Source organism: Sipha flava, unplaced genomic scaffold, assembly GCF_003268045.1.
Source record: "Sipha flava isolate LNK unplaced genomic scaffold, YSA_version1 171_pilon_pilon, whole genome shotgun sequence".
Classification (NCBI taxonomy): domain Eukaryota; kingdom Metazoa; phylum Arthropoda; class Insecta; order Hemiptera; family Aphididae; genus Sipha; species Sipha flava.
This window is the reverse complement of record NW_020271925.1, coordinates 576,253-594,413: the sequence shown is the minus strand read 5'-3', so window position 1 is coordinate 594,413 and position 18,161 is coordinate 576,253. Positions and strand designations below refer to the sequence as shown.

Sequence of the window (18,161 nt, the reverse complement as noted above, 5' to 3'; positions counted from 1 at the left end):
TTCCTGGCAGTCTATTTGGAACGAATAGTTTTAGTCACGTGGCACGATAACAGTTAAATTTATATCGTAATAATTTTGTAATAACTGTGTGTCTATTAATTTTTTTTATTTCGATAACGATTTATTGTTACGATCTCAAGTGCGCGTAGTACTTCGCAATACGAGGTGTATACAAGCCCCTAAATACCTACACTAAAATCAAATCTCCCATATGCTTGCAGTACTGATATAATCGATATAAGAACCCGAACGACCGAAACGTAAGACGGTTATGAAATGTAATTTGTGTAAAAAGAAGTTTCCCATTCACTTCTCGAGAGTTTCTCAAAAGTTTTAAAAACCCACTCCACGTATAAAAATGTCCCATCCCGAGTTGCGATACGGAAATTTCGCTCGTGTCCGCGCGGCAGGGTAAATCGGTAATAACTGCAGACGGAGACGAGAGTCTTCCGTCTCTATGCAGCACGCCGTCGGCTGTACAAATAATATTATAATATCGTGGGCGTTGTTCAATTAAAAGGCACCGCCGAGTGACATTTTACACGGTATTACGTTTACGTGTACTTCTTATCGTATCCTATCACGCAATACAGTGTAATACGGATATAACAAACCTACCCTCCGAAATTCTACACGGTTCATATTTATTTACGTTTTTTTTCTCTGTCCCCGTCTGTCGCAGGCACTGGTCAGAACAAAGCGTCGCATTTCCACTGCCTGAAGTGCGAGTTCGTGTGCACGGACACCAACAAGGTAGTGGCGCACAGGCGCCAGCACCAAAAGCTGGACTCCATCATGGCCGCAGGTTTCGAGAAGTTTACGCCGGCGCAGGCGTGCGGCCAGCCGGGTGGTTGCGTGCACTCGGGCAAGCAAACGCACTACCACTGCCTGAGCTGTCAGTACGCCGTGCTGGGCCTGTCGCAGATGACGGCCCACAAGTACCGACACATGGAATAAATATGCTCGCGGGCCCGACGTCCCTGCGCCGATCCCTCGGAGTCCTGCGGACGAGATGAGACGACTCCGTGCTGTACGGATTGTGTTGTTATCGCGTGCACAACAGTCGAACATCCTCGCGTCGCACGCCGGCCGCTCTCAGTTCCTATACTTACATATTATATAAACATAAATGTATAATTACATTAATTATATAGTAATAGTAATGAAAATAAACGAAACAAATATGTGTAATCGAATTTTCTTTCGCGTCGCGTTCCGCCGACCGGATCTTATTATAATTTATTATTTTTTCTTTGGCATACATATATTATCACGCGTTAATATTTTTGTACACATACACACACACACATACTAAGCATACAGGGTGTACCACATAGCAATGTTATTATATCGTAGAACAAAAAAAAAACGTTATTTATATAATATACTATATTATACCTATATGATGATGTACATTTACTACGTAATATATTATACATACCGACTAACTCGTGTGTACACATGATATGTATAAATCATTATTGTTATTATTACTAATTTTTATTATGAAACGCTCAACCGGTATACATCGATGTGTGACGACCGAAAAACCGATGGAGATCGCCGACGCAATGATATCCTGGTCCTACGGTGGTTCGAGGGACGGAAACGCTCGGTGCCCGTGTGTTAGCCATCTTCCTACTCGCTCATTCTGAAACCGCGCACTCGACTCGCGGACGTTTTATCATTCCGATCCTCGGACTACTGCCCCAACCACTTTTCAAGTCCCGACCGCGCGCGCCGACAATATCCTCGTAGACATGTTTTTCTTTTTACGATCCGCAGCACCACGTACCGCACCTGGGGGGCAGTGCCTACGTCGGTTTCTCGCGCGCGGTCTTCAGCCGAGATTGCGGCGACGACTTTTGTGAAATCGCAAAACCGTCGGACGCGTTCCGCGGACACTTTAATTTATTTTTCTCGAAAACTAGTCTCGCTTGTTTTATTTCAATCGTATATTTATTATATAACGTGCACATTTTATTATTATTATTATTATTATTATTATAATTATTATAATTATTATTATTATTGTAATTAATCGAAAAAAGGCCCTTTTTGTAATATAATATTATAATTTCAATATATATTTTAAATCGCGTATAACTATTACCCATATCAACGGGAAACCACGTACTCCTTTGTCGGTTCTCCCTCCCCCCCTCATTGTGATATCGATTTACTATATTATATGATTGTACATGTTCTTCCCTCTCGACCGCGCCCCCGACACCCGGCAACGACAACCGCCGCAACCGATGGCGCGTAAGCCGTGCACGTGGAATCGCATTAACACCTCGTGTACCACCATCGTAGTCGTTTTGGTCCGCTCTCCGAAAACAACGGTTTGCGTTTCGATTGACCGTTATGTCGCGTCGTCTGCGACTAACCGACGACGGGTCGACGCGATAAGACCACATTTTGAAGGATTTCGATCGGCTGATCCCGGAGAGGAACGCAGGACGCGCGTGGACATAATCTCAGTGCCTTTTCGAAAACTCGTATGCTGTTGCCCGTACACTAACCGCGGCTACGAAACGCGGTACTCAAATAGCGAATGGGTGTGGAGGGGTTCATCGTTTTTCTCGTATCGCGTTCGATATTATTATTGTTATCGTGTTCGTCGTGAAGTCACGGCGGTGTCGATGGCACGTGCATGGGGAGGGAACCGCGTGAACCGTTCAACCGGGTCGGGTGGCCGACTGGTCCCGCGAACGGGTGAGCCACGCGCTGTCGTCCACGCCGGAAACGAAATCGTCGTCTCCGAGCGCACGGTCTGACGACACCTCGACGGCGGCCGCGGAGCTCCAGCGGGATGGCGCCCGGGATGGGTTGAGGACGAGTGGGTTCGGAACGAAAATATTTGAACGGCGAAAAGTGAACGATTGACGTGTCGAACACCAGAAGCAAGCGGTTTTTTTTTTTTTTGTACTCGAAAAGTATTGTGATAGAAATTTTTTTTTTTTTTTCGGTATACATTCGTATTGATTTTCGCGGCTGCCATATACCTATTTATATGCATATATATTTATATTTTTACTAGGTACTTTGTTTAGATTTTTATAGTGAATAATATTATTGCATACCGTACATCGTAATGAAAAAATTAATTATTCAATTATATATGTTATACATGTATAAATAAATATATATATATACATATATATACTATTATGGGTTAACTAGTGCCTTAACACATTATTATTATTATTATTATTATTATTATTATCATTATTATTATTTTTTTTTCTTTTCTTTTGTACATTTAATTTAGATTATCATTATAATGTAAGTTGATGATAAGTTTGATTGTATAATCATTGTTTTATTTTATTTTATTTTATTTTATTTTTTAGACATTATTAGACGGTAGATTAAGAATGATTTTTATGAGTTGGTGTATAATAATTTTGTGAATTAAATAATAAAAAAAAAAAAAAAAAAAATTAAATATGATAGTAATTGGTTTTTTATTCTATAGATGGACATTGAAGTGTGTGCAGCAGTTGGGAAATAAAAAGGCAACTTATTATTTATTAATCGAAGAATGTATTATAAATAATTATAAAAATAATTATCGTTAAGCAATTTAAGACACATTTACTTTGGTTATAAATTATAGTGCTTTCATTACAACAAAAATAAAAAATATATGATACACATGTATAAAAAATAAAAAATTAGTAACAATATTATATTATAATATTTGATAAGAAATATTGAACAGTTAGTCTTCCTCTGTTTCATAATCATCTTCTTCCTCTATTTCCTCGTTTTCTTCCACAATTAGCGCATCTTCATCTACTTCATTGTTCTTAGCGATACAAAATATTATTATCACTGTTGTGTTTTTAAAAGAAAGGTTTTGCACCAACTGAAATCATAAATTTAAAAGAATTATATGTTTTAAGCAATTAAAAATGATGTCACGTTTAGATACAAATCAAATACGAAATAATTTTTCTTAGCTATGTACTATCTATTATGTTCACAAGCATATCTATTTTAAAAATTAATTAGTGAGATACAAGATACAAGCCCTTTGTTATATAAGTCATCCATAGTTATATACATTTGAAAAAAATGGTTAATTATAAGTCAAAGACTAATTCAATTTAATAATAGCTGAAAATAAAAAAATAGAACTAAGGCTAAGGATTTTAAAGAGGAAAGGACTAAAGAAAATACATTATGACTAGGCGGGGATTTTAATGCTCTAAAAAATAGCAAAATAGAATTTAAAAAAATTGCAAAACTGCTTTAAAAATCATAAAAAAAAAGCAGATAACAGGGACAGATGATAAGATTTTTATTTAATGGTACGGTCTTAAAAACCAAAAACCAAGAGGACCAAGAAGAATAAATTATTAAGCAGTGACAATCATAAAAGGAAAATTTTTTTAAAAAAAACTAAAAAAAAAAGCTGTTAAAAGTTTTGCTTCTAAATAAGAAACAAAACTATACATTTTTTTTCTTTTCAAATTCTTATATCTATTTCTATTATTTTATGCAACTAACTTTTGGAGTGATGATTAAATATTGGTTACTTCTAGTTTCAAACAACTCCATAAACAATTCCATAAGCTTTTTTTCATAAATTTTATCCATACCCTAAAAATAATATACAATGAATAAAATAACCACAGTATATCAGTAAATAGTAATTATCTTTTTATAAAAATCGAAAACAAACCTGATTAATTTCATCAACAATTCTAAATGGAAAATGTGTAACTTCTTGAAGAGCCAACAAAAACAGAGCTGTTGTCAATGCACGTTCACCACCACTTTGGCATTTAGCATCTAAAAGTCTCAATGATGAAAGGTCATTGCGAAATTGTACTTTAATCAATAGACCATATGAATGATAATCGTACTATGAATAGAAATCAAATTCAAATCATAAATATTGTAAGAAGAATGGTCAAGCTTGTAATATTTACCCTTGTAACACCAACATCCAATTCGATCAAGCCACTACAACCAAATGTGGTAAGAAAGTTAGAAAAATTGGAACACAAAGAACTAACAAGTTTTTGTAGTTTTGGCAACCATATTGAATGTATGGCTTCAATTTGTTTTTCTTTAGACTGGGAATCGTTAGTTAAATTCTCCAATTTTTTTTCGAGTTCTTTTATTTTGACCTTACGCTCTTTATATTCTTTTATTAACTATAATAAATGGAATGTAATATAAATATTTATACAGTTAATGCAATGAATTACCTGAGGAGCTTTTGGATCAACGCAAAGACAATTAAGTTTGGCTCTTTTCTCAATAATAACATTATCTAAATCGCAGACATCACTTTCCTCTATAGTATCAAATGCATCATTATACGGTTTAAATAAGTTTTTATCATATGGAGATACCCCTTTAGTCCAATGTAAAGCTACCTCTAATGTTTTCTTCAATTCTAATTCCAATTTTTGTATGTACTTCAGATAATCACTAAAATTATTCTAATAACAAAAATGAAAATTACCTATAGCTAGTTTAAATTCAATTATTAATTACAATGTAAGACAATTATACCATATTAGCTACGTAAAGCAACTTTAACTGTTTCAGCATTTTGGTTTCTTCATCACTATTTTCACAACAATTATTAACAATGAATGCTGATGCAGTAAACGTTTTTGAAGCAGTAGCATAATTGTCAAACAATTCAACAACTTCTTGCATTGAACTTAAGTACTTACTGATTAATTGCTACCAAAAAAAAATATAAAATTATAAGTCAATACAAAGATTATTGATTAAGAGGTCTACTAAACTAACCGAATTTCGATTTAAAAATTCGGTTGATCTTCCCTCTTCATTTTTAAGTGAACTTCGAATAAACTGTATATCTTTCACTATTCTATCAAAAGCTCTTTGTTGATCTTGAAATTTCATAATATTCCCATTTATTTCTTTTTTTTTTTCAAAATAAGGCTGGCGACTGTCTTCTGTATTCTTTAAGAGGTTATTCAATTCAGTTTGTTTTTTTTCATAACTTTCGCATTTCGCTTTAATTTCTTCTTTTCTGAATAAAATAAAATTTTAGATAAATTATATTCTGAATCTAATCAACCACATTTTTCAATATGTGTAGTATATTTTATACAAGTTAAATTTTTATTAAATTTTCTATTATTTAAAACAAAATGTTTATTGAAGTATAGTGATTTATAAATATAAAATTAATAAAATTGTTTAAAATTGAAGGGAAGCCAAAAATATATCACATTATTTTAATTTAGATGAGAAACAATTTATGTAAGAGGGTTACAAATATCTAAATTTTAAATTGTACATAATAATTTATTAACTAACGATATCAACAAAGCTTTGGTTACCTGATACTCAGCGATTGAATTAAATTAGAATCCACAGAAAATAGTAAAAATTGTGCTTCATTTATTGGAGATTGATGAGTAATTTTTTCATTAGTATACAAAGAATATTTTAAAACAACTTTATCGTTTCCTAAAAATAAAATTAAAGCTCAGTTAAACAAAATAATAGGCATTATCCATAAAACAAAACAATAAAAATTTGAAAATACTTAAAAATCAATTTTTTAATTAAATTTTCGAGCTTCAATTTTATAAATCATGATAATTACCAGCAAATAAAAATGAGATATCATCAGGCAAATTTTGCAAAGAATTGAGTACATCACTAGAGCCAATAGGTATGCTATGCATATTATATTGTCTAATTAAATATCTTCTTACTGGAAGTGGAGTTTTAATCATGTCTAATGCATATGAATAAAAACCAAATTTCCTATTTCAAAAAAATCATAATATTTAGTGCATTTATAATCAATTTAGAACAAAAAAATTAAATACTTTAATAAAAATACAACTTAAGTAGCATTAATTTTAAATTTAACCTAAAAAGTTGTTCATGCATATCAATAACAATTTTGTAATTTTTAATAATCATATAAGAATTTGTCATTAATAAATATTAAATTAATTATCATTAGTCATCACTAATTTCATAAAATTAATTTGAATAAATATTTCAAATGATAAATTATTTACTGTTTTTAACCATAAATACACTTATGGATGGTACTTATAGGATATTAATTATAAATCATATAAAATGTAAATTAATGAAATTAATATGATTAGCAAAAAAAAAAAAAAAATTAAATGATAAATGAAATTGAAATTAAAATAAAGTAAACGTTTAAAATTATAACCAGCACCTACTATGTTTGAAACTTTCCAATTAACAATATCAGGATGCATTCATGAATTATTTCAGCATATTTTTTAGCTTTTCTTAAACCCCTCCCCCTTGGTCTACAGACGTTATACATAAATGCTACCTCATTACAAATATTGTATTAACAATTTTAATATCTAAATAAGAATAGAATACATTTAGCTAAAACATAAATGTATTTATATTAGAAATTTTAAAATTGTTATTAATCTTTTAGGATTATTATTGAGATTTAACAATTTTATAAGAATTATCTTCCAGCTAGATTTCTAGATTAACACCAAACTCATTCAGAGTCATATTATACTTGAGTAAGTCTACAAGAAACTGTATTAATAAAACTTATACATATATTAATAAAAATTATACTTATTTTAAAAATGACCATAGCATACTTTAAACTATTTATATTATAATTTGGTGTGTCATTTATTAAAAGATTGGCAGATGGAGCTGAAAGTGAATTAATTTTTTGCCAACCTTCTCTTTTAACTATATTATTAAATGTAGTCAAATCCTCTGCATACTCAAAAACAAATGCTATCATATCACGATATGGAATAATATTTTCAATATACTTGGCATTCTTTTGCTCAATAATTTCAATCTATAATTACAATAGTAATAGTTTAAATATTTAAAATAATTTTAAAGGCTAAAATTGTAAGTGCATTTGTTTAAAAATGTTTAATTTTCATTTTATTATACCTGTGTGAATAAAGGTTCAAAAACTTGTCCACGAAAGATGGACGATTTATCACAATTTCTTAACCATTTTACAGCTTTCCACAACTCAGGAAATTTTCTTTCAATGAATTGATTTTTACCATCTTCTTTTCGTTGTTCACGTCTAAGTTCTTGATCGATGGCTAATTAGTAATAGGGAATGAATATTTTTATTTTTTTTTTTGAATTAATGAATTGCAATGTAAGAAATTAAAAAATAACTATTTTAATTTTAAACTCACAAATCATTTTATCGGTTATACCAATGAGTTGGTTTTTAATATCACTTAGATTTTTTTTTATAGGATTAATACTTTCGTCAATAATCAACATTTTTTTATTAATTTTAAGGAGTTCTTGTTTGCACTCTATAAAAGTCAAAATTTTACATAAATATTTAGTTTTAAAATATTGAAATTATAAATTAAATGTATTCTAAATTCAACCTTCAACATTTAATGTTTCATTTTTTATAGACTCTAACTTCTTTTCCATTATTGATATTGTCTCTTTATATTCATCAATTTTAATTGAACTTTTTTTTACTGTACTATTTAGTTCTTTTAAATCAGATACGTAACATTCAGCAACTCCAACTTTCTCATTTAATTTTTCTAGGAATTTACCAACAACATTCGCCTAAACAATTTTTTTTTTTTAATTTAAATTTACATTTTTTAGAATTTATAATAATTACATTTTTCAAAACAATTTTTTTCATATCAATTTCCATAGATTTTTTCTTATTTACTTTATCTTTTTGTCGATTGATAATGCTCAAAGCAGTTTTATTATGATTTTCTGCAATTCTAAATTTTTTTATTTCCTAAAAAAAAGCAATAAAATAAAAATTAGCAAGTTATTTACTTTTAAGAACGGTATTTCTAAGTCCAAAAGTACTAAAGATTATAATTTGTTTATAAACAAAATATAATATACATATAAGATAAGTTTTGGTATAAATATCCATTAAAATTTTTATAAAAAACATGATAAAAGTTGTACATACATTTTGAATTTGCCGCCAACCTAAAATATATAATGACCAACATCTTTTTTGTAATACAATTAATAATTGCTTTTCTAAAACGTTTTTCTCAGTAAATGAATTTACAATTGTTTCCAACCTGTAAAAAATTAGATTTACAAAAATGTTACTACACAAAAAAGTTGTTAAGGCTATTATTTATGATTATTTCTAATTAAAAGTTAATATTAATATATATATATATATATATAGTACAAAAAATAATTCTAAAGGGAAGTTTATGTAATATATAACAATAAGTATTAAATATATCTAAAATATATTTATACTGTAACTATAAATATAATACTATAATAGGTATAATGTTAAGAGAATAAAAATTGTACACTTGTACATGGACGTCCATTGGGGGTAGGGTAAGAGAGAGACATGTTCTCCCCTGGCTTTTTGGTACTTTAAATATTAAGACCATATAGTGGAAATGCTGTGTCCCAATTTTATATTTATATGTGTAAATTTAAGATATGAATTTAGTTGACAATGTTATTAATAAATTTTCCAAAAATAAACGCAATTTGAAACTATTGTTTTAGTTACTAAAATTAATTATTTTTAAATAATAAAGCACAATGTTTATATTACATTTTTAAAATTATAATAATTATCATTTTATATATTTTCATTTTTTATAAAATTTCATATTATATCTATTTTATAAACAATAGGTTTAACAACAATGCATGTACTTAATAAAATAATATTAATATATACATAACTTTACCTATGACAATTTAATATAAAGGTAAATTTTATTATAAAACTCTATGTCCCCCCCCTAGATTTCTGATGATGGTTGCCTTTGCACTCGTATGAATTATTACATCTTAAAATAAAAAATAATAAATTAATTTTATCTAAAAGTATAATTAAAAAAGGTATTATAACTCATAATAAAAATTCATCAATATTTAAAATTTAATGAAGTCTTATATATAAGCTTTTTGGTTCATATGAAGACATTATAAGTTTGTACTCAAAAACATAAATTATAGTATAATAATTAAATCAAACTTATAAACTGTATGAAAATATGTCATTTATTCATATAGTCAATGCCAACGAATTATTTACTTAGCCAAGATTCTAAATCAAAATTTATCATACTGTAAAATTCAATATTTTGAAAAATGATTTAACGATTTGATAATAATTTAACGTAAAGTACATTTCATATTAAATTTTAATTAGATATAATTGCATGTTATTTATGGGACCATTCAACCAAAATGAAAAACAATACCATTCTTTATTCTAAGATAATCTAAAATATAATTAATATAATTAAATGTGTAAAGAATAGTTACTTTGAATTAACAGAAAATTCTGAACTAATTGCATTTTTTAATTTTTTCTGATCATTTTCAAAATTAGCCATACCATCAGCAAGACTTTTTAACTCTACAAATTTGTTTAGTAAATCTGTATCTTCTATAATAGAAACAATATATTATAATAATTTATGAGTATTAATTAAAGTCAATCAAATTATAATTCACTTACCAATACTTTGTAGTGTATTTAATAATAAACCTTTTGAATCTAATTTAGAAAAATCTTCTAATCTGTCTTGTGGTAAAAACTGACATAAGTTATGCACTTTTATGTTAAAACTCTCAACAATTTCAATGTACTGCAATAGTAAAGAAATACAAAATAATTTAATAATAAATAATAAAATATTCTTTAATAATAAATACTTTTTTTTTTGTGACCATGACATTATTAATATAATAATGACAAGATTCATTGGTATAAAATATTGTTCTTCTCAATCTCATATTTTCCTTTGATTTTTGATAAAGTTCAATTTCAATATCAGCTTGAGATTTTCCCAATTTTACAAAATGACTGACCTATTTTGTAATTATAAAATAATATTAAATACAACCATTGATTATGGAATATTCTATAATCAATGAATATAACTAAATAATATTAAAATTGATTCTTAGCATGACAGTTCTAATATTTAACCTACCCTTGCAATTTTCACCATATCCTCCCATTGAATTTAATACCACTTATCTCTAATCTCATTACTTCTTCATGTCTATTTCCATTTACACAATTTCCATCAGTTTCTCATCCCACAACAAAACCCAACCCTTTTACCTATTATCTTACACACAATTTTACTTCGTTTAGCCATAATTGTGGTTTAACAACCATTAAAATAATGTTGTAAATTATTATTATAATAGTACATAATGTTTCATAACATTATAATTTTATATAAATCAATAACTGCCCAAAGAATATACCGTAAATTAATAGCCTATTTTGTTAACATGATAAATTATAGTTACTTTATCTCCTCTGTTTATATCTTTCGGGCCACCACCAAACCCTAATATGAAGGCTGTTACAATTGACGATTTTCCAGATCCATTGGGTCCAATAATTAAATTTATTTTTGGATGCCCGTGATATTCAACTTCAGTAAAAGTCCTAGATAATAAAATATAAATTAAAAGAAAATTAACAATAATTAATTATATCTTGAAGTTATAAATGTCTCAATACAGCCATGTATGAAAATATTTTAATTTTTTGTATATTTTTCAATGTTTAGGATTATAGCCAACTTAATATGTATAATGAATATTAAATCCAATATAATCCAATATACTTATAATAATATAAATATAATAATTATATTATAATAATAATTTATTATAATCCAATATACTTATATTAAATCCAATTGAAATAGTTTTTGATTAAATTACATCTTAATGTAATAGCTAATATTTATAATTCAAATTAAAAATAATCTCATAATATTTAATAAGTTATTTAAAATAACACAATACCTATAAACCTAACAAAATACCTATTACAATAGAACTCCGTTTATCCGAATGCCAATCAACCGAACGAGAAAAAAAAAAAGTTAATGGCTCATGCCATGTTCATGTACATGAGAATTGTGATGAGAAGAATATAAATGAGTGGTTGCGTATGGATACAAATGATCCTAAATATCAAATACTTTCAGATAAAGAAATAGTTCGTAGCTTATTTGAAGAAGATGATACTAAAGGAGAGGAAAATGAAACTGACAATTTAACTGAAGGTGAAAATGGACAGTTTCATTCTGAAGCTTCTGATGCATTGGATTTGGCATTTAAATGGTTTGAGAGGCAAGAAGAATCGAACATCACTCAATGGTTGCAATTAAGAAGATTGAGAGACATAGCTGCTATAAAGAGAAAGTCTACTATGATATAAAATATACTTTTTCAAAATAAAATAAATAATGTGCCATGTCGGATTTTTTTTTTTTAAATATGTCACATATTATAATTAAATTATTTGTTTATGGTTACGAATTTTAAATGATATTAAATACATATTAATAATAAATACATATATATACAATATATTCATACAATTATATAACTTTTGATAGGTCATATGTCAATCATCTGGATATTTGCTTATCCGGACCACACTTGACATTAATAAGTCCGGATAATCGGAGTTCTACTGTAAATAAGGTTTTTCCAAAAATCAACTCACATGAAATTTTTTAATTTTATACTGATAATTGATCCATTCATCATTTCATCGAGTTTTCGTTTTTTGGATAACAACTCCGCACGACCATTTTCGTGTTTCACTATTTCTTTTTTTACTGACATCGCGAATTGAATTATAATGGAAACCGAAAAACCACCGCTCACTTCAACGGATACAATTTAATACCTGTAATAGAAGAAACCTAGGATTTAATAAAATTAAAAACACAACGAGACGAGGTAAATTTGTTCATACTTCGAGAGTCATCAGATATCAACAACTACATAAGCAATGCACAAAATAAACAACACCGAAAGCGCTAAAAATAATTTATCACAACACGAGGAAAAAGTATTTATTCTGGTGTAGGACTTCGGATATTAATGTTTTTATCCATGGTTCGGCCCTTAGGACACAACGTACAATAGGATCGTAGAAAATATTATTTAATATAAAAATGCTTCAGAGTACCGCGACAGACAATTAAGGCGCGAAAACTATAGATAACAGAAAGATATTGCATTATCAACGATGAAAAATAAATGTAAGCATTAACGCCAGGCACGGTAGTTTGAAAAGTATCAACCGTCTTTATTATGGCACACTTTAATTATTATTATAAATTAACTTTATTTTAATAATAAATTATAAAAACTAGAATATTATAATAATTAAATTAAAGCAAAAAAATCCAATTTTCAAGGCAGGTTTTTAATTTTCTTTTTGAAACTACTGGATAGCTGTATGAAGTATAAGGCTGCCATGGTTTTTTCAATAAATCATATTTAAGCTCAGGTATTCTTTATATATAAACTAAAATCATACATTTCAGATAATTCAGTTAAATTAATTGTATCAGTTTACTTTCAAATTCGGTATTAATAATATTTGATGAACAAGGAATGTCATCACTATGATTAGGCTCGGGCACAGCGGGTTTTTTATTAAAAAAATGTAGTAATGAAGGCTGTGATGTCATACTTTAATACTTGATACCTCGTTGATAGTAGGATCGTAACAGAAATTTTATTTTTAGGGATGATACACACTACGACTCGCACATAGCACTGAATTGCAGGGTTGCCAGATAATGTTTGAGTCGTACAGCCAGTAGAGCGCGTTCAAGTCGCCCAAAATAGCCATTATCTCAGATAAGTCAGGTAGCCCAATATAGCCGATATCAATGTTTGATTTATACAAAACTTAGTTATACTATATTATTTAAGTTGTTATATTACAAAAATATTATGTACTAAACATTATAAATGCACACACTATAATCAGTATAATCTTCATGTTCATTAAACACTTGTAAATTAAGCATTTCTTCTAATGCACAATCATGAGTATTGTTGCTGTGGTTGCCATCTAAATTACTTACTGCTAAGTAACCCCTAACACCCCCACCTATATACGCTATTGCTGAGTGGACTGCAGCTCCACCCACAAATGTTAAGAAAATCTGAAAAATATTTTCATGGTCTATGAAAGTCGTTACAAAAATATTAAATTTCATTTTATCGATTTTAAATTCATATTTTTATTTTGTTAGTTTATCTTACTACTCATAGACAAAATTTAGATGTAATACTGGGAATCATAAATACTATTTATAAACAATTATAAATATTATATATAAACGATTGCCGAGCAGTATAGATTTGCCATAGACCTTAAGCCCGGTATACATGTAACGACTTATTACACGTTTTACTGGACTTGTAAAATGAACATTAAGACTTACCTACATTGTATAAAATGTCTACACGTTCCAACTTTTATTCAGTTTTCCATCCTAGTTTCGACTGTATTTCTGTTCACTCTTCAGTAGTATTCAGTTATTTTAGTGACTTTTGACGATATGGAAGAAGCACTATTGTAGTTTACCATAATGTTCCTAATACGTGTGCAACAGAATTTCCGTAGATCAGACATGTTCGCAAGAAAACAAAAAATACCATAAGAATCAAATTTTATATTATTTAATAAATATTATAGGTTAAGAGGATTCGACCCTGGCTAAGTTTTCTATCAAAATATACCTATATTCTGCCAATTGTACTAACCTGCCTAATGATTGAATAAGACTCATAAAAACATATTTGAATTCGTCATGAAGTTGACTTGAAAACGACTTTTTTACTTTTTTGAATTATTATTTTTATACCCTTAATAAATTGATTTTAAAATCTTAAATAATAATAAATTTATAATGTAAATAATATGAAATTCATAAAATAATTTGAAAATGTAAAAAAGTCGATTTCAAGTAAACATTATGACTAATTTAAATATGTACTAATACTATAATATATTATAAGAGAAATTATTAAAAAAGAAAAAAAAAGCTAAATTTAAACTATAGTCTAGGAGAAAATTTAACCTAAAAAGGACAACAATTGTACTATGCATCAAGTTTGTATTTACATGTCGTTCAATTTCACGAAAAATGAATCCACGCCCATCAGTCTTTCGATCCAATCTTGGATTTCATTCCGATTCGATAAGATGTACGATTTACTGTATACACGCTCCGTTTTACTTAATACGATTAGTCGTGTTTGATAACAGGTACAAATCTTTGCGTGTAAACCGTCCTTAATACTAATAGACGGAGCATGGGTACCTATAGTTCCAGCGGTCAGACGTGAATGCGCTATTCTACTATTACTCAATTTACTACGCACATGCGCAATAGAATTGGTTATAGGTTCGGCGATCGTTTGTTGCGTTTTAAAAATTGTTGTATGATAAGAATACATATACAAATAATATAATTATATCATTATATTATTCATTTATAATTAAGTAGAAACACAATCATTTTTAATATAGTGTTATTTTTTTGGGGACTAAGTTTACGGGATTATTTATTTCGCAAATTGATTTTTTTAAATTAAAAAAATGTTTTAATAATAATATACTGTATAAATATGAAAATAAACATATTTTATGTCGTCAGAGGTGACAACACTGATATGAGAATAGTCGTGAGCGCACCTACCAACCCCGTCAATCAGTAATACTCCGTCTATTAGTATAAGGTGTATGACAGCTACAAGTCAATGCACAATATTAGGGTTGCCATAAATTTATAAAGCGATACCAGGACAACACAAACACAATATTTAGTAATATACTTTTTATATAACTTTTAATATATTGAGAGGACCAGTTATGTATTTAGTACTTAATAGCTAATACGTTGTATACATTGTAATACAATTAAGTCATTACATTTTATTTTTTTTTTGTTTTAATATATGACTATAATTATACATTTCAATCAGCCCCTCCCGAAATACAATTCTGGATACGTGCCTGGAGGATGTAATTTTTGTAGTATATAATCTATTAATAGAAAGAATGAGTAAAGAACTATATGGAATAATATCAAGAAAAAGAGAAATTAATGGAGTGGACATGTATTGAGTGGGTATGGTGGGTTGGTGCCAGTGTCGGTCTGGCTGATGATCGGGCATCCGTCAAAAATTTACAATGGGTCCCTAAATAACATAATATTGGAGAGAGATTCAATAAATGCCTACTAATTTTTTTTTATCACCGCTTCAAATCTAACATAAATATTAATTAATTTTTGTTTTATATTTTTCCAAAGCCAATATTATCGAGTTATCATGGTGTTCGTGTATGTGACCATTAACTAAACTTAGTGTTATTAATGTATTTAAAACTCAAGACGAATGATTGTATGCTAATTATTGGGAAACATTGTACGTAAGTGTAGTTGAATTTTGATCCATGATAGAACGTAGTGTTGGTGGCAATTATTTTAATCAGATTGGTCACACTGTACCACGGACCCATTGCTCCGGCACGCACGACCGCGGTGGCTGGTAGGGGTCCTGTTCGTTCGTTTACCGACTAGTGTTTGGTCTCCGTTTTCGTGATCGTGTCCACAGCAACCGATGCTGATCAACGTATTATTCTTTTTACCTTTTTTCATATATATTCTGTTTAAAATACACCTATATTCCTGACCGAGCGTTTATTTAATTTAATGCTAACATTTCAGAAGTGGGACAACCCGAGGTCCGTCGTAAGTGCCGTGGAATTACCGAACGCCGTCCTTTCATAATTCTGTTAAATCACGGAGCGTCCAATTGTGCTGTTTTTACACTGGAACTTAGGATTTACCCAAAGTTGTCGTAAGTGCCGTGGAATTCGCTAACGCCGTTCTTTCCTGACTGTTAGTCACAAGGCGGTCGGTTATGGTATTATTATGTTGAAACTCGAGAAAACTCGGAACGTCCTGTTATGCTCCGATCGTGCGAGTGCGTCCGTTTACTCCCTTTTCGTACGAGTGCGTCTTTTTATGCTCCGAATGTGCGAGTGCGTTTCTGTATTGCCGATCCCAATCAAACTAACTGAACTCTAGCGGTATTACTAAGAACTAACGAAATATAGGCTAATGATGAAATTATTTCATTTTAAATACTAAAAGCCTGGTGTGAATTGTGAATTTTTAAAATATTTCTTTAAACTTTCATTATTTAATATTTAAATATAATAATTTAAAATTTTCATATCCAATCATAACTACTCAAATCAATTAAATACCAAACGCTACCATTCGAAAAGATACTATTGTGTACCTCAGTGCATTAAGAAAAATATGTAAGTTCAATATTTCAATAAAAATAATACAAATCTAGTAATATAACTAATGATTTATTATTACTGTTACTAATATAACACTTTACTATAATATTTAATATTATTTTATTATATTTAGGACGTGGTGATACTGGTGTTAGTTTTCATGCATTTCCTAGTAACATTAATTTTAAGCAACAGTGGGAAAATGTTTTGAAAATTGGCAAAAAAACACCTAAAAATGCTGTGATGTGTTAATTTCACTTCCAAGACGATTTTATTATTATCCAAAAAAGTAATTGATTAGTTTAAGACTTTTATTTTAAATGATATAATTGTAAGACTTATCTTTTTTTTGTATGAAATAAAAACTATGAATTCCTACAAAAGAAAAGATACGAAAAAGATCTGAGCGAGCACAAAAACTATCCAAATTTTCCGAAGATTTATTTGGTGCCAGTAATGAATTATAGCAATGACAGTTGTTTTGGTAAATCGACTATCTCGTGTTCAGTGTTTTTTAGTTTTTTCATGATTGAAAGAAGAGCAACGCGTTTGCATCAAATTTTGTGTGAGGTTGGGGAAAACGCTTACAGAAACTTATCAAATGTTATAAAAAGCTTTTGAGGATGATTGTTTGAGTCGTTCAAAGTGTCACGAATGGTTTAAAAGATTCAAAGAAGGCCGGGCATCAATTGCAGACGATCCTCATTCAGGACGCCCAACGGTTTCAACTGACATGCATGTTCGACGTGCATGTTTTCCAAGTGAATGACCTCGTGCGTTCGAATCGACGTCTAACCATTCGTGAAATGGCAAAAGAATGCAACATTTCATTTGGTTCATGCCAAGGAATATTAACAGAAAAACTGCACATGCGTCAAGTGGCAGCAAAGTTTGTTTCGAGGATCAAAAACAACGAAGAGTTCAAGTTTCTGAAGAACTTTTTCAAATGGCAAATGACGATGAAAACTTTAAGAACCATAATTACTGGTGATGAAACATGGGTGTATGTGTACAA

General features: G+C 29.3%; 2 protein-coding genes across 7 annotated transcripts in view; one reads left to right on the top strand and one right to left on the bottom strand.

Annotated features, from left to right (window-relative positions):
• Positions 1 to 1,757, top strand: part of LOC112680000 — an 81,737-nt gene extending 79,980 nt beyond the window's left edge. For all 6 annotated transcript variants that reach the window (XM_025549968.1, XM_025549963.1, XM_025549965.1 and 3 more), the window contains one exon: positions 683 to 1,757. In XM_025549968.1, the coding sequence (XP_025405753.1) occupies positions 683 to 957 (275 nt within the window). In that variant the 3' untranslated portion in view covers positions 958 to 1,757. The remainder of the gene's footprint in view (positions 1 to 682) is intronic.
• A 1,707-nt stretch (positions 1,758 to 3,464) lies between these two features.
• Positions 3,465 to 13,020, bottom strand: LOC112679995 (structural maintenance of chromosomes protein 5). Its single transcript, XM_025549957.1, has 21 exons — positions 12,779 to 13,020; positions 12,524 to 12,709; positions 11,308 to 11,449; positions 10,699 to 10,854; positions 10,502 to 10,631; positions 10,306 to 10,429; positions 8,963 to 9,080; positions 8,651 to 8,779; positions 8,400 to 8,592; positions 8,196 to 8,321; positions 7,936 to 8,096; positions 7,623 to 7,834; positions 6,611 to 6,774; positions 6,342 to 6,471; positions 5,782 to 6,028; positions 5,536 to 5,712; positions 5,226 to 5,462; positions 4,944 to 5,171; positions 4,694 to 4,876; positions 4,519 to 4,611; positions 3,465 to 3,874 (listed from the first exon to the last, which is right to left on the bottom strand). The coding sequence occupies exons 2-21, from the start codon at positions 12,643 to 12,645 to the stop codon at positions 3,728 to 3,730; spliced, it is 3,219 nt and encodes a 1,072-aa protein (XP_025405742.1). The 5' UTR covers positions 12,646 to 12,709; positions 12,779 to 13,020; the 3' UTR covers positions 3,465 to 3,727.
• Between the last annotated feature and the right edge of the window lie 5,141 nt (positions 13,021 to 18,161).

Coding starts and splice junctions, on each gene's coding strand:
- LOC112679995 (XM_025549957.1), bottom strand. CDS start 12,645: ATGTCAGTAAAAAAAGAAATAGTGAAACACGAAAATGGTCGTGCGGAG. Junction 10,855..11,307: donor ATATAAACAGAGGAGATAAA/GTAACTATAATT, acceptor ATTACAAAATAG/GTCAGTCATTTTGTAAAATT. Junction 6,775..7,622: donor TATAATATAAATAGTTTAAA/GTATGCTATGGT, acceptor TTTTTGAAATAG/GAAATTTGGTTTTTATTCAT.